Source organism: Cyprinus carpio, chromosome A1 (assembly GCF_018340385.1).
Source record: "Cyprinus carpio isolate SPL01 chromosome A1, ASM1834038v1, whole genome shotgun sequence".
Lineage (NCBI taxonomy): Eukaryota > Metazoa > Chordata > Actinopteri > Cypriniformes > Cyprinidae > Cyprinus > Cyprinus carpio.
In genome coordinates this window covers 37,985,495-38,012,153 of record NC_056572.1, presented here as the reverse complement: position 1 = coordinate 38,012,153, position 26,659 = coordinate 37,985,495, and the positions used below count along the sequence as shown (strand labels likewise).

General features: G+C 37.4%; 1 protein-coding gene across 1 annotated transcript in view; it reads right to left on the bottom strand.

The window, feature by feature from the left end:
* The window catches only part of LOC109053278 (protein NLRC3-like), a 426,767-nt gene extending 401,571 nt beyond the window's left edge, over positions 1 to 25,196 (bottom strand). Inside the window, 2 exon segments of the mRNA XM_042765376.1 lie at positions 22,200 to 24,245; positions 24,648 to 25,196. Of these exon segments, the coding sequence (XP_042621310.1) occupies positions 22,200 to 24,245; positions 24,648 to 24,820 (2,219 nt within the window). The 5' untranslated portion in view covers positions 24,821 to 25,196.
* Positions 25,197 to 26,659: the final 1,463 nt, after the last annotated feature.

Here is a 26,659-nt window from a genome sequence, read left to right as displayed (position 1 = left end):
TTCCCCAAAGTCAGTATAACTTTTTTGTGGTAAAACAGTTGCAACCTCTATCTCTAGCATATTGTTTAAAGTTATTTATTCAAGGGATGAACAAATAAATTAAACTGCGTTCTAATTATTCATTTAAGGGCACATTTACAGTAAACAAACTGCAGGAAGATATCTGCAGGAACTGGTTCATATGCTTTTTTTTTCTTTTCTTCCATTCACACTCCACAAACCAGTTCCACCGCCCTCTGTTATGCTTTGATAACTATTCTGACTCTTGAAGAGAACTACTGAATGTAAAAGGATATACTGAGAAACTGAACACCCATAGCAGTTGACACTAAATACCTTGAGCTTGTTGTCTGTGCAATTGTGGATGTTCTAGACACTTCAAGACATTCTGTATGTTGCATTATTTTTGTGTCTTTTAAAGTAATCTGTCTCCTCTCTGACAGTAAAGACATAGAAGCTACCAGAGTTCTAAAGTATTTCTATTAAGAATGGAGATTGTTATGTGAAAAAAGTGTCAGTCCTAGTCAGTGTTTATAACCTCTGATCAATCTCCACACCCTTGAAGCCTTACTTACAGAACGATTTCACTGTAAATAAACGACATGTGGTGAGTTAGTGTCAAAGAACTTTTGTATTTTTTACTGTTTTACTCTGACAATAGACCAACAGTATATAAAATGCCGCATTTCAATAAAAATAAACAGAACAAAAAGAAGCAAACTGCACATCTGAAACTGTTATGTATGTAAAATGGAAAATACATAAACACTGCCTGGAGGTGCTGACTAAACACAAGAGTCTGGTTTATGTGCAATATATAAAACCATAAGCTAGACTGAACCTAGAAAGGTTTTATGAGCTTAATTATTTACAGTTTAAATTTACAGCTGCTCATGGACCAGACAGTAAAACCTGCACTTTCTGATCAAACTTTTCCACTCACAACCATATGAGCAAGAAAGTGAAAGAGGTGCAAAGTGTGTTTGTTGTTATATCTGATACAGAGACAGTTCAGACTTTTACACCTTACATCCAGCATACAGGGATTCAGTGAATGTGGTGTTGAATGTGTGTAAGTGTGAGAGTGTGTTTGTTTCAGAGACCGTGTAGAAGGACAGAGTACCAGCCGGCCAGTCCAGATACACTCCTGCTCTGTTAGATGGTAAAGGAGTTGGTATTTTATTGGGGTTATTGTCGTGCCATAAAGCAAATCCAGTCTCAGTGCAGAAAAGACTCCAGGATTTGCCATTGTATCCAAACTTACAGACAGTCCCTTCTTTCCTGCTGATCCCTTTATATGTCACTGCTATACGAGCCCAAGTGCCCCATTCAGTCTCCCAGTAACAGCGTCCAGTCAGACTCTCACTCAGAACCCGAGGAACATCATCAAAACTCTCTGGATGATCAGGATACGGCTGATGATCTTCCTTATACGTGATCTTCTTGAGCTGTTCTCTGTGTGTGTCAGTAGATCCTTTAAGATATTTCATTCTTAGTTAAATTCTGAACGGTGAACATAAATTAATAAATATTTAAGGAAAATCTCTTTTCAGAAGAGGGTGCTACATGTTCACCAGATATTAGGGGATCCTGTTTCTAATACCTATTCAATCTAGCATAAAATTTATAGCCTTAGTTTAAACATTCATAATGTCTTAATGCATCTATTCATATAATATATGGTCATCTCCCATGTATAGGCTGTAATCAGCTAGATATGCGGTTTATCCAGTTTATTTTATTTGTTGTTTTTTATTTTTATTATTTTTATTATAGTCTATGTAAAATGAGAGTTTGGGTTTGTGTCTTAAGAGTGAAGGGTTCGTTCAGTAAGAAAGTATTTTCCTTCCTCACTGGGGTATAAGGTTATTTTTTATGCAAATAACCGTTACAGTTACAGCTCATTAATTAATGAACAAACTGACAGTACAAACAGACTGCACTGTGTTTGTATGGATACAGGGTTGGTTGCTCATTATCAGATTTACAGTAAACGGTAAAGATCTGGAGAAACCAGTTTATTGGCATTTGTCTCACACATTCAGTTCAGAGAGAACAGGAGGAGCTCAGTGACTCTTCATTCCACTAATCACAGTTCTTAGACATTATGGTTCAACTGCTCTCATGCTTACTAAACACCTCTGACATCTGAAGCGTGAAGAGAGAGATTTCTCACAGAGAAACTAGACTCAACACCAGAAAGGTTTGATACGCTTCACTATTTACAGTTTAACTTCACAGTTCTGCACTAAAATCTGCACTTTCCTGTGTTTATGAGAATCAGCTGGTGAATCCAGCACTAGAACCACCATCTATGACTGAGACACTATTCAGAGGAACTTCACAGAGAAGATCCAGATCCACAGCTGAACCCCAAACCTGCTGAATTTGACTCAGACTATAACCCAACTTTCAATTAGCAGTGTTTTAATGACTAATCGATAACTCAAGTTCAGTATTTTACACTTAAAGTGAATCTCAATAAAGACACATCACAATTCACATTCAAATTGCAATTCTGAATTCTATCTGCTTACTTCCCTTAAATTCAGTTCAAATTCAGGAATTTAAAAGACATTCTCAGTTCAGCTGTGAATGGTGAACATAAACATTAAATAACGTTCTTTGTTTTTTCCAGAAGGGGGGGTCAAGATGTTCATCAGAGATAGAAGAACATTCAGTTTCCTTATCCCAATCCACCATAAAACGTACAGTTAGATACAGTTCACACAAATAGTTCATACATAAAATGAGTAACTAGTGTTATGAACTCATCTAGTGTAAATGTCTAAATAATTTATCAATATAATATTTTGGTCCTTTGCCATGGTGCATTAGTGAGCGTTGTTTGAAGCAGGTCTATTCAAAGAAAAACATAGCCTGCTGTATATAAACTATGAGTTTGGCTTATTGTGTCCGTTGAGTAATTTATCCATATCTGCTTATCTACTGATGTCATTACATTTCTGGTGTAGACACAGATCACTTGTTTCTTATGATCAGATTTACAGTAAACACACTGCAGGAACAGCATGTCTTTAGGAACTGGTTCAATTGCAGTGCTGAAGAAATTATGGCCTGAATGTGACTCGGGCTATAACTTAATGTATTTGCATAAATTAACTACAAATAAGACACATCACATGTTGTTTTATGATTGACTATATTTAGTATTTTAACACTCTCACATTTTACAGCATGTTTTTATAGACATTTACATGTATTACATTTTCATACATTAATTTAGTTACATTATATACTGTTATATATATACATTATATACTAGTTATATTCTATATAAAACGTACACAGTGATTCTTACAGGTATCATCAGACATATAACCAAGATTTCTATGGAGGTATAAAAAGCAGTGTCAGAGGTAGGCTGTGTGTGTGTATTTGTTGTTAAATCTGACACAGAGACAGTTCAGACTCAAACACCTTAAATCCAGCATAGAGGGGTTCAGTGAATATGGTCTTGAATGTGTGTAAATGTGTGAGTGTGTGTGTGTCAGAGACCCTGTAGAAGGACAGAGTGCCGGCCGGCCAGTCCAGATAAATGCCTACTCTAGTAGAGGGAGGTGACTGTGTTACAATAGTGAAGACATTGTTGTGCCAAACAGCAGTTCCATTTAAAGAGCAATTCAGACACCAGGATTTGTCATTGTATCCAAACTTACAGACAGTCCCTTCTTTCCTGCTGATTCCTTTATATGTCACTGCTATACGAGCCCAAGTGCCCCATTCAACCTCCCAGTAACAGCATCCAGTCAGACTCTCTCGACACAGAACCTGAGGAATATCAGCAAATCTCTCTGGATGATCAGGATACGGCTGATGATCTTCCACATACGAGATCTTTCTGTTCTCCTCAGACAGGATGAGTTGAGTGTTTGCTGTGTTTGGATCCAGTGTGAGATCACATGCATCTGAACACAAGAAGACAAATAAAAACAGTTTATTAATCTCAGTTGTTTTCATTTAATGTGCAAGTCTGTGTTAGAGAGAGAAACCTACATTTTCGAAGTCCTGGTTTGATCCTGAAGGGCCCTCCATGATCCAAACTAAAAAGAGACACAAACATACAGAAAAAAAACTAATTGTGACTAGCTGAAATAGTTTTTCACATACAGTCCATTACTATACAGTCATGCCAAATTTACATGCAGTGCTTTTCCTTATATGTATCATTTTAAATCAGCTTTACAGAGCTGTTTGACTCAATGTCTTTAGGTCCTAGTGAACAGCCGAAGGAGGAAAAGGAGTTTTGATTCATGGATATACTCTTGGATAAAACATTACTTAATATTTAATTTCCATGTATTGAGTTCTGTTAAAACTTCAAATTCTCCTTACCCAATTTGCATCTTCTAATTAATGCCCTTCTCTAATTTTTTGTTCTATTTTAAGCTTACAATTTCTCTCTTAGATCTAGACTGAGAAGAACAATTCTTCCCAGTAGGTCTGGGCCTACAGACAATGTCATCATCCACTGCAAATATTGAGGTTTATTAATTGGACTCAACATACTTGAGTATCTGCAGTTTATAGTTTGGATCCTGCAGTTTGTGGTTGAGCAGCTGGACTCCTGATTGTCCTGGGTGATTGTAGCTCAGATCCAGCTCTCTCAGGTGTGAGGGGTTTGAACTCAGAGCTGAAGAGAAATAACCACAGCCTTCCTCTGTCACCATACAGCCAGACAACCTACAGACACACAGACACAGACACACACAGAGACAGATCATTTACAGACACAGAGACAGATCATCTACAGACACAGTCAGATCATCTATAGACACACACAAGTCATCAACCTACAGACACACACACACAGACAGATCATCTACAGACACAAAACAGACAGATCATCTACAGACAGATCATCTACAGACACACACACAGACAGACCATCTACAGACACACACACAGACAGACCATCTACAGACACACACACAGACAGATCATCTACAGACACACACACAGACAGACACTACACACATTTACACACACACACACACACACACACACACACACACACACAGATCATCTACAGGCACACAGAGATCGACGACAGACACACAGTCAAATCATATACAGACAAACACAGTCAAATAATCTACATACACACACAGACATGCAGGTCATTGTTACTCAGACACATCTTTCTATATGTTCTTAATACCTCAGTATCTGCAGCTGACAGTTTGGACTCTTCAGTCCATCACAGAGCAGTTTCACTCCCGAATCCTGCAGGTCATTGTTACTCAGATCCAGCTCTCTCAGGACATAGTTTGAGGATTGTAGAGCTGATGACACAGTTTCACAGGACTGAGCAGTGATATTACAGCCAGCAAAACTGAAAGAGAATAAAACACATAATATCAACTGCATTCTTGTAAAAGTGGTTAAAAGGTGGTTTACTGAACAAACTGGCTCTGTCAATACTGCTGCAACTGGCTGAAAGCTAATATACAAGTAAAATTTAATCGAATCTAATTTAATTTAATCTAACATTTTATATCAAATAAATATATATATATTTTTTTTATAAAATAAACATCCATTAAGATACAGCATTTAGAACAGTGCTTTAACTGTACTGCCCTTGTACTAAGATAATGGTACTATATTATATTTGTTTTCTAGAAAAATTTACTTGTCCACGTTGTTTTCAGAAAGAGGGAATTTCTCTCAACCAATGCCCTGCATTATACAGAAAAGGCTATTACACTTACTTGATACATTTACGAATTGAATTACTTGTAAAACTGACAGAGCCCAAACTTTTAAATTAATTTACTTTTTGAAGTTGTAGTTTTACATCAACTTCCTAATTATATAACTACATGGTTCTACTCCAATTTGTGGTATAATCACACAGTCTTTTCATGATATATTCAACATACATTTATTAATACACCACTAAAATATTAAGTAAAATAAAATAAATATATAATACAGTACATATATTTAGCAAAATACGCCTCCCTAGAGTTAATTTCTCTCGCAAGTTAATGATCAATGGACACAGAATGGTTTTCCTGAGGTAAATGTAGTGCTACGTGACGTTATTTACAAACTGTCTTTCCACGTTCTCATTAACAATTACACAAGACATGATACATTTAAGTCATTTGTACTGTATCTTTTAACATACCTTCTTAAGTTTGTTAATGTTTATTTCGTGCTGTAACTAGTAGAAAAGAGGAAAATGTAACCATTCACTCACATTCTGCGCTGTCAGCTCTGTTACATCACAGTGTCAAAATGGTATAAACTTTGTGATTAAAATGAGCAGAATTCGTAAGCTGAGAAAGAATTAAACCATTCTAATTAAAAGTAGCTCAAAGTTCATTCGGATAATTGGATGACATGTGCACTTGGCACAACAATCGAACTGTAATTCCATTTAGAAAAAAAGTTACAATTAATCACTCACAGGGCTTTTCTGCAGTTGATCACAGCTGGTATCAGTCTTCTTCTCCCCTCAGCTGATGTGTTGTATGTCATGAGGTCAAGTTCATCCAGCGGCTCATCTGATATCTGAAGCATGTAGGAGATTGTTGAGCACTGAGCAGCAGAGAGTTCCTCTGAGTGTTTGTCTGATTTCACAAACTCCTGAATCTCTGTGGACAGAGTCTGGTCTTTCACTTCCAGCAGACAGAGGAACAGATTGATGGATCTTTCAATTGAGAGTTCACGTCCATCTTTGATCTTCTCTTTAATGTACTGTGTGGTTTCTCTGATGCTCTCTGAGCTGTTCTCTGTGTGTGTCAGTAGATCCTGTAAGAGTCTCTGATTGGACTCCAGTGAGACGCCCAGCAGGAAACGCAGTAACAGATCCAGCTGTCCATTCTTACTCTTGAGAGCTTTATCTACTGCACCTCTAAGCAAATTATGTAATGAATCAAAGACCTTAAGTGTCTCATTGGTGCTGCTTAAATAGCAGTAAAACACATGGAAAGCAGCGAGAAACTCCTGAATGCTCAGATGAATGAAGCTGTAGACTTTCCTCTGATGAATCACAGATTCCTCCTTAAAGATCTCATTGCAAATCCCAGAATACACTGAGGCGTCAGTGACGTCTATTCCGCTCTCAATCAGGTCCTCCTCATAGAACATCACATTGCCCTTCATCAGCTGTTTGAAAGCCACTTCAGCAAGTTTCACAATCACTTCTCTGTTGGACTGCAGGAGTTCTCTGGATCTCTCTCTTCATACTTCTGGTTCCTCATGTTAATCTGAATCAGCAGGAAGTGGATGTACATTTCAGTCAGAGTTTGAGGGATTTCTGCACTCATATCTTCTTCAAGGAGCTTCTGAAGCACAGTGAATGAGATCCAGCAGAAGACGGGGATGTGGCACATGATGTGGAGGCTTCTCGCTCTTCTGATGTGTGAGATGATTCTGCTGGCTTGATGCTCATCACTGATTCTCTTCCTGAAATATTCCTCCTTCTGAGGCTCAGTGAATCCCTGAATTTCTGTCAGACGGTGGATGTATTTGGAGGGGATCTGATTGGCTGCTGCTGGTCTGGAGGTGATCCAGATGAGAGCAGAGGGAAGCAGCTCTCCTTTCATGAGCTCTGACATCAACACATCCACTGATGAAGTCTCAGTCACATCACAAACTTTCTGAGCATCTGAAAACATCAGTGTGATTCTGCTTTCATCCAGACCATCAAAGATGAACACAACTTTACACTCCTCATAAATCTGTGAGTCCAGATCTTGAAGTTCAGGATGAAAGTCCAGCAGAAGTCTGTGAAGACTGTACTGATGATCTCGGATCAAGTTCAGCTCTCGAAATGGAAGCACAAACATGAAATCTACATCCTGATTGGCTTTTCCCTCGGCCCAGTCCAGAATGAACTTCTGCACAGAGACGGTTTTCCGATTCCAGCGATGCCTTTAGTAAGAACAGTCTTGATCTGCTCTTTCTCCTCACATCCTGCTTCAGCTGAGGCTTTAAAGATGTCATTGCAGTCAATTGGAGTGTCTTTCAAGTGTTGTGTTCTGGCTGTTTTCTCCATCTGTAAAACCTCATGTTCTTCATTCACTCCTTCTCTCTCTCCCTCTATGATGTAGAGCTGTGTGTAGATGCTGTTCAGGAGGGTTTCATTCTCCTGGAGTTTCAGTCCCTCAAATAATCTCTCATACTTGTTCTTCATGCTCATTTTGTGTTGGTCTTTGACTCTCTGTAGTTCATCAGTCAATGATTTCTGCAGGTCTCCAGTTTCCTCCTGCAGGGCTGCATTATTCTGCCTGGGGTCTGAAGTCACGGCTCCATCACTTAGACCAGGGGGTTGAGTTATGGATCTCTCACTCCTCAGAGACACCTGGCTCGGTTCTGGAGATGTAACTGTTTGAGTTCTTCCCTCCTCTTTCTCCTCATGGAGACTCATTTTAGAGGCAGGACTGCTTTTCTTTTTCATTAAGCAGGCTATTACTCCTACAAACAAATGGTTCACCTAATATAACACTCAAAATGATTTGACAGCAGTGTTCATATTATTACACATTACTGTTTTCAATATTCATGAATTGAGCAAAAAAGAAAAGAGCACTATAGAGACAGAGCAACACGTGTCATAATCTGAAAACTACGCTTAATCCAATGCTCTCCATTGACTTTCTATCGTGGGAAGCTCATGACCTTGTCACATAGCAGCTTTTAGGCATTGCTCTGTTTTTTGTTACAAGTCATGAAAGACAAGAAGGCAGCTTCCCACAATAGGAAGTCAATGAGAGAATTGGATTAAATTAGCAGCTGCCTGCTGGTATAATATGGTCCTTAGCTGGTTGTGTGCTGGTCCTAAACTGGACCTAAGCAAGCTCCTGCTCAGGACCAATTAAGGACCAGCATATGACAAGCTTTAGCCAGCTCATGACTACCTAATGACCAGCAGTCATGATTCAAAACATATCTAACCTGCAAATGCTGTTTTTTTTTTCAACAGGGTGTGTAATAGAATGCAGCAAAACAATGCAAGAATTTAAAATAAAGGGCCAATTTGGCCAAATAAACTTGTTAATTTTGGCCATTTCTAAGTGGTGGGAACTTGTCCCCCTAACACTTGTCTCTTACAGCCATTACCCACGGTCATCAAATCTTTTGCAAAGACAAACAAAACAAACAACAAAAGCTGAGTAATGTCCATGCCATCTACTACGTGATTTTTATTGCGGTTAAGTTGGTTTCATATTCTCACCTTTGGACTTTGGATCTTTCCAACAATGGATGCAAAAAATGTTAACATAAGATAATTAATATTATTGTCATGTTTGACAAACAGCTACAACTAATTCCAACAAGAAACATATACTATTAATAATCTGCTCTCATATTTTGTGCTGAATGTCCTCTGAATATCTTTCTTTGTGCGCTGGAAAAGTAAGGGAGCATCTAAAAAGTGTTTGTAAGGAGTAGGAGGTGGAAACAAGTCAGTTTAAAATGTGTCTGATTTCCTTGATTTATTTCATATCGTAGTGCGTGAAAATAGTAAACTTTGTACTTTATTGATTTATATATACATAAATTCATTTAAAACAAGTTTGAAAACTTTTTGAACATAGTAGAGTTTCACCATATTCATTCATTATACTTTTAATGGTTATAAAAGTTTCCCTTTTAGCCTTACTGAATATACCACAGTTAAAAAGTTTAACCTCAAATAAACATTGCAATTGGCACAATTATTTTTTTTTAAGATGATTTGTTCTGTGTTTGTATCACATCACTGTCTAGACGTGCGTCAGTGCTGTGCGTCAGTGTATTGCAATAACTGTGTTTTAATTTCCTTTAAGTGAATAAATATTATATTAAGTTTGTGCCTGGATTGTGATTTAGATGATCTTTTCCAGTCAAATGCTTCTAGACGGCGTATATCCAAAATTATTTTTTTCAGTACGTCGTAACAGTAATGCTCATGGTGTTTGCAAAGACACTATCAAACAACTAAAAACACTCTAAAAAAAAGGTAAAACCTTAAATAATCTAAGCGACACATTTTTAGCAGTTGTGTATAGCTTTATAAATGTACTTACGTGGAAAAACTCCTCAGCTGTTACAGCCAACTTCTTCCCGGTCAAACTATCCGTGTTCAAATGGTGCGATTGACTGGTTCTTCCTGTTCTACCTGCTTTAGTCAGATTTCGTGAAGAACTTTAGAGCTCAAATGTTTCTTAGAAACAAACACATTTATTTACTGAACACAAACTGACACGCACACATACTTTACACAAGTTCCTGTATCAATAACAAAGCATCAACTACTCCATCAAAAATCTACCTGTAGTGCAAGACAAAACAGAGTAACAGTGTAAACATTTACAAACTATATAGAATGACTGGATTCAGTAAATGACCATTCATAGCTATTTACAGATGTAGGATTATGTGTGTTTCGCTTTTGTCACTTTAATTTTGTCATGTCAGAGATGGACTGATGAATATTCAGAAGATGACGAGATCAGCTCTTAAAATCACCAAACCCCAGTTGTATTTTTAATAGCTGTCAGTTAAGCTGTGATTCATTAGAATGAGAGAAATCAAAATGTAAGATTGGTAAAATCCTAATTTAAAGTTAGGAGTCTAAGTTTAAAATTTCATTTTTATCATAAATAGATCAGCTCTTGTAGTATCTTACACATTTATTTGTGTATCAGATTTTGTCCAGAAGAGTGCGCTAAATGATCACCACAGAGATCGATGAAGATCTGACAGCATCATCTGCATACAACAATCCTTCATTTCTTACCCCAACATTTTCAAATATGTCATTTACCATAATATTGAATAATATGGGACTAATAACACTCCCTTGGGGAAATCCACTTTCAACCATAAACTCTTCACTTATTCCATTACCAACTCTGACTCTTATTGAACGTTGTGATAGAAAGTCTAGTATATAATTATACATTCTCCCACTGATTCCCATTTTATGTAATTTAATTAATAGACCCTCTCTCCACATAGTGTCATACGGTTTTTCAATATCTAAAAATACTGCCACCATGACCCCTTTCATAACTGTCTTCTCTATTTCATTGCTGAGCTTTACTAAGGCATCAGTAGTTGATTTACTTTTCCTAAACCCTGTTTTATATTGTTTAAATGGACATTTATATTCTAGAAAATAATTTAACCATGCCACTACTATCTACCATTAATTTACCTAAATGTGATGATAAAGCAATGGGCCTATAATTATCTGGATTGCTAGAATCCTTTCCTGGTTTGGGAAATGGAAGGATGGTTGCACTTTTCCAAACTTTTGGTAATTTCCCCTCTTGCCATATCTTATTGAATAATTAAAGAATTTTTCCTAAGAATGTATCAGGTAGATTTCTAATCATTACAAACCATATATTATCACATCCTGCCGAAGAGTATCCTGTATTACCTAAAGCCATTTTATGTTCTGATAAACTAAATTCAGCATCTAATATAGACATATTTCCCTCTCTAGGATTAAGAATGTCTTTATTAGTGTTTAGAATCTCTTCCTTTCTTTTCTTAAAACACTCACCCATATGACTACCTTTATGAATCTCTGCAAATTTGTATCCAAGTAATTTGGCTTTCTCCATATCTGAAATTGCTTCATTTTGTCCTTCCTTTAGTACAGGAACATGTGGGGGTTAATATTTACCTATAAACTTTTTAACCATCATCCACATTTTATTTAGTGTAGTTTCTTTTCCAATTGTTGAACAGAATTGTCTCCAAGATTCCTTTTTTGCTTTCTTAACTTTTCTTGCTAAAGCCTTTTTTCCTTGATATTCCATAAGATTGTTCATTGTAAGTGTTGTGCACAACCTTTTAAGCTCTATTTCTGTCCTTAACAGCTCCTGAACATTTCTCATTCCACCATGGGACATTAGTTTTTCCCTTTTGACTCATATTGCTAGGAATGCTCTGACTTGCTGCTGCAATGATAAACATACTTAACTTATGATTCATTTCATCAATACTATGATCTGTTTCCACATGTATTTCATTTAATTCATCTATACACCATTCAGAAAATTTCTCCCAGTATGCTTTCTTAAACCACCATCTATGATGGACATACATTTCATCAATTTTAAAATCAATATCTACTTTACATAATATTGGAAAGTGATCACTTCCAATACTTGTGCCATGATCAACTTCCCATTCACAACTGCTGGCTATTTTCCTATCAATTAAAGTGAGGTCAATACATGATGTCTCATTCTTATAAATATTTATCCTTGTACCATTACCATTATTCAAACATACTAGCATCCTATCTTTTATCATTTCTTCTAATATTTCACCATTTAAATTTGTGTATTTACTTCCCCATAAACTATTATGAGCATTAAAATCCCCACACCATATTTCTCTATGGCTTCTTTTATTAATGCTTCTCATTAAATCATTTGTTAATGCTTTACATGGGTCATAATAATTAATAACAGTTAGTTTTCCTTGGTCTCCATTAAAGATTTCAGTAACTATATTTTCATGTTCAGTAGTTGTTAATGTGTCTAAATGAGATCCCTTCTTTAATAAATGTGATGCAACCTCCTCCTCTGTCTTTTTCTCTGTCAACTTTTATATTTTGATATCCTTTCAATATAAATTGAGGTTTTAACCATGTTTCTTGGATACATATAATATCTGGTTTGTTTGTCAATTCTTGAACATATCTTTTAAATTCCTGTCAGTTCGCTATCAAACTCTGTGCATTCCAATGGAGAATGAAAAACATCATTAATACTTTAACCATTTTGAGACCCTCCATACTTCTGGTTTAGTATTTTATGAATATCATCTGCCTTTCTAACCCCAAAAAATCATTAGCAACTTCCACAACTGATTTGATTTTATCACTTTTCTTAACATGTAGCACAGTGACATTAAGCACTGAACACATAAAAGCAATAATCTAATTTTTCTTTATCAACAGTGTCTCATCTGAAATTCTTGTCTTACATTCACAGTAGTTTGGACTAGTTGTCCTGTAAGTCTTGTCCTGTTGGTTTATTTTCCCTATAGTATTTCTATTACTCTCTGTGCTTATGCATGGTCTATTGCTATCTGTACTCCTTACTTCTGGTGGATATATAAGAGCTGCTTTCTCTTCATTATTATTTTTCACAATGCTTTTGATTGCCTCAGCATATGAAACATTATGTGCTATCTTATATTTCTGAACTTCCTTAGCTTCCTTTTGTTTCACACATCCACCGTATGCTGCACTGTGTTGGTCTCCACAATTGCAGCATTTTAGCTCTATATTATCCCCACATTGTCCATACTCATGCTCACTTCCACATTTAGCACACCTAAGTTTGCCTCGGCACTGAGCAGCTACATGTCCAAATCTCTGACATTTATAACACCTCATTGGATGTGGAATATACTCTCTTACTGGATAGTACATGAAGCCCATTTGAACTTTAGAAGGCAATTTCATTCTTAAACCATATTAATATAGACATACTTTCTAATTTCTCCTTTCCTTTGGTCAATTGCTTTACATCCACAATATCTCCCCCTTTCAGATTATTTTTGATTTCTTCAATAGAAACTGTCATTGAAATTCCAGTTATAACTCCTCTCTTTCTTGACATTACTCATTTACATTACATTTACATTTAATCATTTAGCAGACGCTTTTATCCAAAGCGACTTACAAATGAGAACAGTAGAAACAATCAGATCAACGAGAGAACAACAACGGTATACAAGTGCTATGACAAGTCTCAGTTAGTCTAGTACAGAACACGTAGGCAGGGTTTTTTTTTTTTTTTTTGAATATGATAGACAAGAAAAAGAAAAGGTAAGTACTAGTATTAGTTAGTTAAGTGCAGGCGAAAAAAGATGAGTCTTTAGATGTTTTTTGAAAATGAGTAAAGACTCAGCTGTTCGAATTGAGATCGGGAGGTCATTCCACCAGCTGGGAGCAGTCCAGGAAAAAGTCAGTGAGAGTGATTTTGAACCTCTTTGGGATGGCACCACAAGGCGTCGTTCACTTGCAGAGCGCAAACTTCTGGAGGGTGCATACGATTGAACTAGTGAGTTTAGGTAAGTTGGTGCCGTGCCAGTGGTCGTTTTGTAGGCAAGCATCAGTACCTTGAATTTGATGCGAGCGGCTACTGGTAGCCAGTGTAACCTGATGAGGAGAGGAGTAACATGAGCTGTTTTTGGCTCACTGAAGACAACCCTCGCTGCTGCATTCTGGATCAGTTGTAGAGGCTTGATAGTACATGCAGGAAGGCCCGCCAGGAGAGCATTACAATAGTCCAGTCTGGAGAGAACAAGAGCTTGGACAAGAAGTTGGGTGGCTTGCTCTGACAGGAAGGGTCTAATCTTCCTAATGTTGTATAAGGCAAATCTGCAGGACCGGGTCGTTGTAGCAATATGGTCTGTGAAGCTTAACTGATGATCCATCACAACTCCTGGCTGTCCAGGAAGGAGTTATGGTTGACGAACCCAGCTGTATAGAGAAGCTGTGATGAAACGATGGGTTAGCTGGAACCACCAGCAGTTCAGTCTTAGTAAGGTTGAGCTGAAGGTGATGGTCATTCTTCCAGCTAGAAATGTCACTCAGACAGGCTGCAATGCGAGCAACTACCGTCGGGTCATCTGGTTGGAATGAGAAGTAGAGTTGAGTGTCATCAGCGTAGCAGTGATAGGAAAAGCCATGCTTCTGAATGACAGATCCTAATGACGTCATGTAGATGGAGAAGAGAAGCGGTCCAAGTACTGAGCCTTGAGGAACCCCAGTAGCAAGTTGTTGTGACTTAGAAACTTCACCCCTCCAAGACACCATGAAGGATCTATCAACTACTCCCGGAATGTGTAATGTTATTTTGGCCTTATTCAGTGTGTCTTTCTCAGTGTGTCTTTCTTTAAGATTATCTCCCTTTGCTCCTCAGATGCTGCAAAAATCGGCAGCCTACCATGCATGCTTAATTTACCCTATTTCTTTTTCAATTGCTTTAGTGATATGTATTGGGTGTAAGTGTGGCCCTCCCTTTTGTTCAAATACAACAATCACTTTCCATGTTTCTTTAATTAACAGCTGATCCTTAATCTTACTTCCATCCCTTTCAGGTCTACTTTTCTTTTTAATCATGTCAGTAGATTCAGGTTCAGATCCACTATCTGATCTTGTTCTACACTTTTTTTTTTTCTGACTTCTTCCCACAACATTTCATCCAAGCACTCGCTATCCGACACTTGGCCATCTGACTCGTCTGACATAGTTTAGCTTACATTCACTGTACAGTTGTTATTAGTTATTTATGTCAGCAGTAACAAACAATTTAAATTCAAACCTTCCGCGTTCCTCGGATCGCCTCAGTAGCCGCGTTTCCACTGTCACTTCCGGGGCTCGATCGTGCCTCATCGGGGCTTCCTCGGGGCCAACGGACAGGGTTTTTTGGCCCGACGAAAACCTTTTCAGAAAGATAACAGCTATAACACCAGCATTAAACACTTTTTAAAATAAGTTGAGCTCAAAACTCACTTTCAGTCAGCAGTGAGTGTTTGAAATAAAAATAGGAGCTTTTATAAAAATAGAGAAATTATCATTCATTCTAAATGTGATGTATGTGACTACAAATAAACAGAAACAGTCTCGACAGAATAAGCAGGCTATTTTCATAACGCTTCAGCGTTAAAAATAAATAAAATAGAAATACATTTATTTCTGTGACAAATTGTCAAGCCTGATAAATTGATTCATTATGCTCAATATCACTTATAGTAAAACATCGATGCTTTTGAATTTAAATATTTAACAAAGCATTCAAACAAAAAGGCCGCTGTTATCGTGTTCGTTTTGTGATCGCGCATGTTCCAGTGATTTATTTCTGATTAGTTTTCTGATAACTTCTCTTTGTTGGTGAAATGATGAGGTTGCATGACGTTGTTCCTGAGAGGCGTGTAAAGGGCGGGTTTTAGTGAAGCGCAGCGGAGCTTCTGGCCCGACGGTGGAAACACAGCTCTATTTTGGCCTCGTGCTACAGGTCCGAGGCTATTAGCCCCGACCGGCCCGTTTTAAGCACTGGCTCGCACTGGCCCGACAGTGGAAAAATCGGCTAGTCTACCCAGTGAAAAACAACCCCCCGAATGTACTCTCCTTACACACCAACTCCTTCGCATTAGCAGAGCACGTCTACGGTGAGCCTTCCCACTCCCTATTAAGTATGAAACAGCACAAAATAACACAGTAAACTACTCACTATTGCTGTATAAAAAGACTTCTGTTGAGCTTGATGTCATTAACACAGTGATGGTACACAAACACTTTCAGTGCAGTAACTGAATCACAGAAAATACATTTGGTAACAATAGAGAACTTCAGATGTTAAATATCATTGATCCTGCCAGTGCATGGGCAACTACCCAGAGATTGAAGTATTTAATAAAAAAAAAAAAGTATTATCTGTAACATAATATATTAAAAGAAACCGTTCAAATAGTTTGTGGAGCTTAACTTTCATTTTCATCATAAATAGATCAGCTCTTGTAGTATCTTAAACAAATTTCTTTGTGTATCTGATCGGTGTCTGTCCAGAAGAGGATGCTATATGATCATCCTAGGTATAAGAGGAACTAGACGGACAATAAAATAGACTGAACTAGGTCTTGTCAGACTGCACTGTGAGAATACTGTAGATACAGGACTATAGTTACAATAAAAATAGTGTTATCAGTGCATCTGGAGAAACCAGTTAATCTGCTTTTGTCTTACAAGCTCAGTTCTGAGAAAAAGGATGATCCTAGTGACTCTGCATTGCACAAACCACAGTTCTTATGACATTATGGTTTTGCCGCCCTCCTGCAATGCTTACAAAACACCTCTGACATGTGAAGCATGAAGAGAACTGCTGAACATTTTACTGTTTTCCAGACATTCCTCTGTATGTTCTTTGCAGTTTTGTCATATGAAATACTGTAGTTTGTCTCCTATGTGAATGTCATGATATGAAAGCTGCTGTAGTTTTTTTCACATATCAAAGTATCTCTAGAAAGTAGAGTGTGTCATACAGACAGTGCCATTCCTAGTCAGTGTGTTCCTTTCCCTTAAATGATGACTACAGACTTTATGCTTTTCTAGCAGAACAGTTTTTACTGTAATAAGACAACATACAGTGAGTTCATTTTAAAATAACATTTGTATTTATTATTATTTTTTATATAAGGTGCAACATTTCTGTAAATAAAATTAAAGGAACATAAATGGAAACAAACTGCATGTCCAAAACATTCATGTTAATAAAGTACAGGACTGCTGGCTCAGTAAATCAAAGAAGATATGTTTGATCATTAATTCACATTTGTGATTTTATTACTGAATTGATACAGTAATTTTACAACGTTTCTCTAAAATTTTAAATGTACTTCATTTTACATTTACGAAATCTGTTGTTAAATGAATACATTACCTCAACGAATTTTGTAAGCACTAACAACCTACTGTCATAACCATTACTTTTAAGAATAATACAATAAATATTGTCATAGTAATACTATTGTTACTTTACTATTTCAAACTTTTAAATTCATCCCAGCTTTCCATCTGTCCTATAAGTGAAGTGAGAGAGACACTGTGACCTCTCCACCAAATAATGACAAATAAGACAGAATCAGTGTAATTTAATTGCTTATTTTAATCCATTTAATTATTTAAAATTGATCAGTTTTCTAAGGTAATATTTAATAAACACATAAAATAGATGAAAATGAATATAAACATTATATACACACTTGGTACAAACAAAGTGGTGGCATGATTCTTGCAGACAATTATAGATAAAATTCAGAGGGAGTGGAAATGTTTAATGACTTGTTGCCATATATTAAAACTGGCCATTTATAATTGCATATTCTTGTTTTTTCACAATGTCCTCCCAGGTCATTTTTTTAATTTTTCAACCAAAAGTTATTAGCTGTTCTGCACAAGTACTGTACTGACCAGAATAAATATGTTTGTTTGTTTTTCTAATGAGATGCTTAAATCATAACAAAATTAATGTTTCTGAGAACTGTCCCCATGCCAGTGTGAATATAAATATACAGTCATCATCTGTGTGCAATGTGCAAGAGAAAGAAAATATTTAGTGTTACAACTGTACTCCATTACATCTGTACTCCGTCCATGCCATCATTTAAGTTTGTGTGTGTGTGTTTTTGTTGTTAAATCTGACAAATAGACAATGAGGACTCAAACACCTTAAATCCAGCATAGAGGGGTTCAGTGAATGTGGTGTTGAATGTGTGTAAGTGTGTGAGTGTGTGTGTGTCAGAGACGCTGTAGAAGGACAAAGTGCCGGCCGACACGTCCACATACACTCCTACTCTATTAGATTTTGGTACATTAGTTGTTATGTTATTGCTTACATTTTTGTGCCAGACAACATATCCATTACCAGTGCAGAAAAGACACCAGGATTTGTCATTGTATCCAAGCTTACAGACAGTCCCTTCTTTCCTGCTGATCCCTTTATAGGCCACTGCTATACGAGCCCAAGAACCCCGTTCATCCTCCCTTGAGCCCCATTCAACCTCCCAGTAACAGCGTCCAGTCAGACTCTCTCGACACAGAACCTGAGGAATATCATCAAATCTCTCTGGATGATCAGGATACGGCTGATGATCTTCCACATACGTGATCTTCTTGTTCTCCTCAGACAGGATGAGTTGAGTGTTTGCTGTGTTTGGATCCAGTGTGAGATCACAGGCATCTGAATACAAGAAAAGAGATAAAAACAGTGATGATTAATTAATTAATAACATTTGTTTTCATTAAATGTGCATGACTGTGTCCAAGAAAGAACCTACATTTTTGTAGTCCTGGTGTGATTCTGTAGGGCCCACCATGATCCAAACTTAAAAAAAAAAAACAAAAAAAAAAAAACAAACAAAAAAAAAACAATACAGACATTCCAAATTAGGTGCAATAGACAAAGGCAAGTTAAATGTATTTTTATAGCATATTTCACACCATAATTTCAAAGCAGTTTTTAAAAGAACCCTGTGTCTCAATGTCTTAATGCTTTTAGAACAGCTTTAGAGGAAAATACTGTCTTTATTGTCTTCAGCCAAAGGAGTTAAAAGTGATGTGTTATATGTTTATGGTCTTTAAACATATTGTTTAATATTTAGGTGTAAAACCTAATCTACATCCTCTAATTAATGTGCTGTATGATTTTAGTTGTAATTTTCAGCAAACACATTCTCTGATATATTTAGGTTGTACAGAGAAATTCTGCACATGTTGCAATTTAATGTAAAATGCTACTATATTTGAGCAACAGTAAAGAATATGGTACAAATACAAATTCATTGTGTAAATTAAAATATGGATTTAATTATTACATGCAGAGATAATAATGACCAGAAGAAATTATGATTTTACATTCAAAAATTTTGGTTAAGAGATTATGCTTCAAACATTAAGGTTTCTTATCCTAAACACAACATACTTGAGTTTCTGCTGCAGTTTATAGTTTGGATCCTGGAGTTTGTGGTTGAGCAGCTGGACTCCTGATTGTCCTGGGTGATTGTAGCTCAGATCCAGCTCTCTCAGGTGTGAGGGGTTTGAACTCAGAGCTGAAGACAAATAACCACAGCCTTCCTCTGTCACCATACAGCCAGACAACCTACAGACACACATACACAGAGACATCATCTACAGACACACATAGTCAGATCATCTACACACACACACACACACACACAGTCAGATCATCTACACACACACAGTCAGATCAACTACAGACACACACACACACACACACACAGTCGGATCATCTACAGACACACACAGTCGGATCATCTACAGAGACACACACACACACACACACACACACACACACACACACACACACACACACACACACACACACACACACACACACACACACAGTCGGATCATCTACAGACACACACAGTCGGATCATCTACAGACACACACAGTCAGATCATCTACAGACACACAGAGTCAGATCATCTACAGACAGAGAGTCAGATCATCTACAGACACAGAGGCAGATCATCTACAGACACACAGTCGGATCATCTACAGACACACACAGACAGATCATCTACAGACACACAGCCAGATCAAACAACAAACACACACACACACACACACACACACACACACACACACAGTCAGATCATCTACATACACACAGTCAGATCACCTATAGACACACACAGTCAGATCATCTACAGACACACACAGTCAGATCCTCTACAGACACACAGAGTCGGATCATCTACACACACACACAGTCAGATCATCTACAGACACACACAGTCAGATCATCTACACACACAGAGTCAGATCATCTACAGACAGAGAGTCAGATCATCTACAGACACACAGTCGGATCATCTACAGACACACACAGACAGATCATCTACAGACACACAGCCAGATCAACTACAAACACACACACACACACACACACACACACACACACACACACACACACACAGTCGGATCATCTACAGACACACACAGTCGGATCATCTACAGACACACACAGTCAGATCATCTACAGACACACACAGTCAGATCCTCTACAGACACACAGAGTCAGATCATCTACAGACAGAGAGTCACAGACACACACACAAAACAAAGTCAGATCATCTACAGACACACACAGTCAGATCATCTACAGACAAACACACACACACACACAGATCATCTACACACACACACAGTCAGATAATCTACAGACACACACAGTCAGATCATCTACAGACACACAGACAGATCAACTACAGACACACACACACACACACACACACACACACACACACACAGTCAGATCATCTACAGACACACACAGTAGGATCATCTGCAGACACACACAGTCGGATCATCTACAGACACACACAGTCGGATCATCTACAGTCACACACAGTCGGATCCTCTACAGACACACAGTCAGATCCTCTACAGACACACACAGTCAGTTCAACTACACACACACACACACAACACACACACACACACACACACACACACACCACACACACACACACACACACACACACACACAGTCGGATCATCTACAGACACACACAGTCGGATCATCTACAGACACACACAGTCAGATCATCTACAGACACACACAGTCAGATCATCCACAGACACACAGTCAGATCACTCTACAGACACACACAGTCAGTTCATCTACAGACACACAGTCAGATCATCCACAGACACACACAGTCAGATCATCTACAGACACACACAGTCAGATCATCTACAGACACACACAGTCAGATCATCTACAGACACACAGTCAGATCATCTACAGACACACAGTCAGATCATCTACAGACACACACAGTCAGATCATCTACAGACACAAAGTCAGATCATCTTCAGACACACACAGTCAGATCATCTACAGACACAGAGGCAGATCATCTACAGACACACACAGTCAGATCATCTACAGACACACACAGTCAGATCATCTTCAGACACACAGTCAGATCATCTTCAGACACACACAGTCAGATAATCTACAGACACACAGTCAGATAATCTACAGACACACAGTCAGATCATCTTCAGACACACACAGTCAGATCATCTACAGACACACACAGTCAGATCATCTACAGACACACAGTCAGATCATCTACAGACAGACACACACAGTCAGATCATCTACAGACACACACAGTCAGATCATCTACAGACACACAGTCAGATCATCTTCAGACACACAGTCAGATCATCTACAGACACATACAGATCGTCTTCAGACACATATCAGTATTATGACTGGATAACATTATTCCTTTTTCTTAATACCTCAGTATCTGCAGCTGACAGTTTGGACTCTTCAGTCCATCAGAAATAAACTTTACACCAGAGTCCTGCAGGTCATTGTTACTCAGATCCAGCTCTCTCAGGACACAGTTTGAGGATTGTAAAGCTGAAGACAATCTTTCACAACACTGAGCAGTGAGATTACAGCCAGCAAGACTAAAAGATATGAGAATTATATTCTTAACTGCATTCTGCTATTTGCATTTCAATAATAAGAAAAAAACTCTACTCAATTTAATTTAATTTATCATTTAATTTCTTATCATTTATAAGAAAAACAGATATTGTAATTCCATTCAGATTAAAGTCTTCACTATAAAACATTGTAACGTAATTAATTACTCACAGAGCCTTTCTGCAGTTGATCACAGCTGGTATCAGTCTTCTTCTCCCCTCAGCTGATGTGTTGTATTTCATGAGGTTCAGTTCATCCAGCGGCTCCTCTGACATCTGAAGCATGTAGGAGATTGTTGAGCAGTGAGGAGGAGAGAGTATCTTCTCTGAGTGTTTGTCTGATTTCACAAACTCCTGAATCTCTCTGGACAGAGTCTGATCTTTCACTTCCAGCAGACAGAGGAACAGATTGATGGATCTTTCAATTGAGAGTTCATGTCCATCTTTGATCATCTTTTTAATGTACTGTGTGGTTTCTCTGATGCTCTCTGAGCTGTTCTCTGGGTGTGTCAGTAGATCCTGTAAGAGTCTCTGATTGGACTCCAGTGAGACGCCCAGCAGGAACCGCAGGAACAGATCCAGACGTCCATTCTTACTCTTGAGAGCTTTATCTACCGCACCTTTAAGCAAATTTTGTATTGAAGCAAAATTCTTAAGTCTTTCCATAACTGTATTCACATGATAATAAAACACATGGAAAGCAGCGAGAAACTCCTGAACGCTCAGATGAATGAAGCTGTAGACTTTCCTCTGATGAATCACAGATTCCTCCTTAAAGATCTCAGTGCAAATCCCAGAATACACTGAGGCGTCAGTGACGTCTATGCCACTCTCAATCAGGTCCTCCTCATAGAACATCACATTGCCCTTCATCAGCTGTTTGAAAGCCACTTCAGCAAGTTTCACAATCACTTCTCTGTTGGACTGCAGGAGTTTCTCTGGATCTCTCTCTTCATACTTCTGCTTCCTCATGTTGATCTGAATCAGCAGGAAGTGGATGTACATTTCAGTCAGAGTTTGAGGGATTTCTGCACTCAGATCTTCTTCCAGGAGCTTCTGAAGCACAGTGGATGAGATCCAGCAGAAGACGGGGATGTGGCACATGATGTGGAGGCTTCTCGCTCTTCTGATGTGTGAGATGATTCTGCTGGCTTGATGCTCATCACTGATTCTCTTCCTGAAATATTCCTCCTTCTGAGGCTCACTGAATCCCTGAATTTCTGTCAGACGGTGGATGTATTTGGAGGGGATCTGATTGGCTGCTGCTGGTCTGGAGGTGATCCAGATGAGAGCAGAGGGAAGCAGCTCTCCTTTCATGAGCTCTGACATCAACACAGCCACTGATGAAGTCTCAGTCACATCACAAACTTTCTGAGCGTCTGAAAACATCAGTGTGATTCTGCTTTCATCCAGACCATCAAAGATGAACACAACTTTACACTCCTCATAAATCTGTGAGTCCAGATCTTGAAGTTCAGGATGAAAGTCCAGCAAAAGTCTGTGAAGACTGTACTGATGATCTCCGATCAAGTCAGCTCTCGAAATGGAAGCACAAACATGAAAGTCTACATCCTGATTGGCTTTTCCCTCGGCCCAGTCCAGAATGAACTTCTGCACAGAGACGGTTTTTCCGATTCCAGCGATGCCTTTAGTAAGAACAGTCTTGATCTGCTCTTTCCCTCACATCCTGCATTCAGCTGAGGCTTTAAAGATGTCATTGCAGTCGATTGGAGTGTGTTGTGAGTGTTGTGTTTCTGGCTGTTTTCTCATCTGTAAAAACTCATGTTCTTCATTCACTCCTTCTCTCTCTCCCTCTATGATGTAGAGCTGTGTGTAGATGCTGTTCAGGAGGCGTTCATCCTGGAGTTTCAGTCCCTCAAATAATCTCTCATACTTGTTCTTCATGCTGGTTTTGTGCTGGTTTTTGACTCTCTGTATTTCATCATTCAGTGGTTTATGCAGGTCTCCAGTCTCCTCCTGCAGGTCAACAGAACCAGCAGAACTGGATCTTTTCATGGCTCTGTTTGTTCTGGATCTCTTTCTGCACTGAGGACAGTCAAACTGTTCTGATGGTGATGGTCTGGACTGATTTCTGTAGAAATTGATGCACTGTCTGCAGAAACTATGTCCACAGGTGATAGAGACAGAATCTCTCAGAACCTGCTCACAAACTCCACATCCAGACTGAACCCAGGTCAGATCATCCCTTTCACCACTGCTGAGTCACAGGAGAAATATCAGTTTTGAATCACATTAGGTGACAAAGAGAGTAGAATAATTATTTGTACCAGAAAATTGTTTTCACAGCCCACCATTGCAATGATAATTAGGGCTAAACTTAATCAATAAAACTTCTAATGAAAATAATTGACAACAAATTTTATTTTCGACCAGTTGGGTCTATACACATGAGATGGTTTTCCCAATGAATAAGATTTTATGGTTATATTCATATCTTTACATGTAAGAAATCCATACAGTGCAAGAATATTTTGCAAAATATCTTATCATAACATCAGGTTACGATGGCTTCACACATCAAATAAAACTTTAATCAAATGATTCAGCAAATCTCTATTATATTTTACATGGGATATTCGGGATTAGTGTTTTGCTTCACCTGGGGTCAGAGGTCACTGCTCCATCACTGACATCAACAGGATAATCCATGGATTGTTTACTCTTCATGGACACACAGCTGGATTCTGGAGATGTGGCTCTTTGAGTTCTCCCCTCCTCTTGATCTTCATAGAGATCCACTTTAGATTTAGTGTTGCTATTCTTTCCCTCCATTAAAGAGGATAATATTACTCCCAGTTCACCAGACTAGACGTATTACTCCTACAAACAGTTATACATTATGAATGATAAATTCACATGCTCTTCACTTACATTCAGCACTAAACACAACTACTTAGTATCAAGCAAAGTTGTTCTCCTCTTAAACCATCTATCACTTTCATTATGTCTGCAGACCATGGTGTAAGTTTTCTTATAGAATGACCAGAAAAACAGGTTTACTGTGTGACATTTCCTACATCAAAACATTTCCAACTCCATTATCAAAACAATGTATTTCCAGAACATTAACCACTATAGTGACTTATTGAGACCAGATAACAGCTCCACCCGAGTCCACAACACACATCCAATCTGAAAGATGTCAAGATAATTTTAAATTTACTACTGAATCATTAAAATATGAAAATGTAATAGAGTTGATCTGAATCATGCGTTTTAGGGTGCAGCTTTTCAGATAACACATACCGGTCAATTGTTGAAAAGATTATATGATTTTTCAATTCAGCCTAATTCAAAAAAATATATAACAAAAATAATAAAAATAATAAAATAATATTATATATATATATATATATATATATATATATATATATATATATATATATAGATATATATATTTTTTTTTTTTTTATATTTATTATTTTTTTTTATTATATTTTTTTTTGAATTAGGCTGAATTGAAAAATCATATATATATATATATATATATATATATATTATAACCACTTTATTATATTTACTGTTAGGCATTATATATTATTAGATGAACTTATATTTTCATTACTATGTTGAGATTTTCAAACTTTTAAAATAATTCCCAGATATCGTTATTCAGCATAGATCACTTCACATACTAAATCTCTTCTAAAACTAATAATATATATATATATATATATATATAATATATATATTATATATATATATATATATATATATATATTATAATATATATATTATATATATAATATATACAGTACACCCACACACACACACACACATATACATATATATATATATTATATATATATATATATTATATATATATGGTTACATAAGTGATAGATAAACTTATTGTGATACTAATTGGAAATAATTTGCTGAATAAGAAATCTGTAGTTGCCTTGATGCATTTATTAGCTGAATGATGTATGTACATTGAATAAGTTAAAAATGGCAAAATAAAACAGTGTTACTTAGGAGAAGTAAGAAAACAGATGAAAGAGCTTAAAAATCTGAATGAAAAAAATCTGAAGCTAGAAAACACTTATCGAATTGTTTAATTTCTAAACAAAAGGCTTTTTTTGTTATAGCTTTGTAAATGTACTTACATGAAAAACTCTCTTGCATTTCAGTCTCCTTTGTCGATTAAAATTTTTTGAGGAGGGATTTCATTAAGTACTTTAGAGAGGAGAGAGAGAAAAAAAAGATGTCACACTACATTTCATAGAAAAAAACATGCACATTATTTTTCTGTACACATATGCCTGTATGAAGACCCTCAGGGTCATCTTCATAAAACGAATACCCAGCAAACACTTTTTTACAGTAAATATAAACACACAGACACACACACACACACACACACACACACACGATTACTGAAGGACACGTCATCCTTAGAACTATCTGCTGTAATTCCCATTGATCTGAAATGACAGCTGTTCAGCTGATCACTCTGGAGTTGCAGGAGAATATCAAACTTACATGCTGATTGGCTGATGGCAGCACAAGAACAAGTAATACTAAAAAATGACAACAATCAGCAGATATGTCATATATGTGCTATGGTAAAGATGGTCTTAGCAGTGGCTAGGCAGGCAGCAAGAAAAG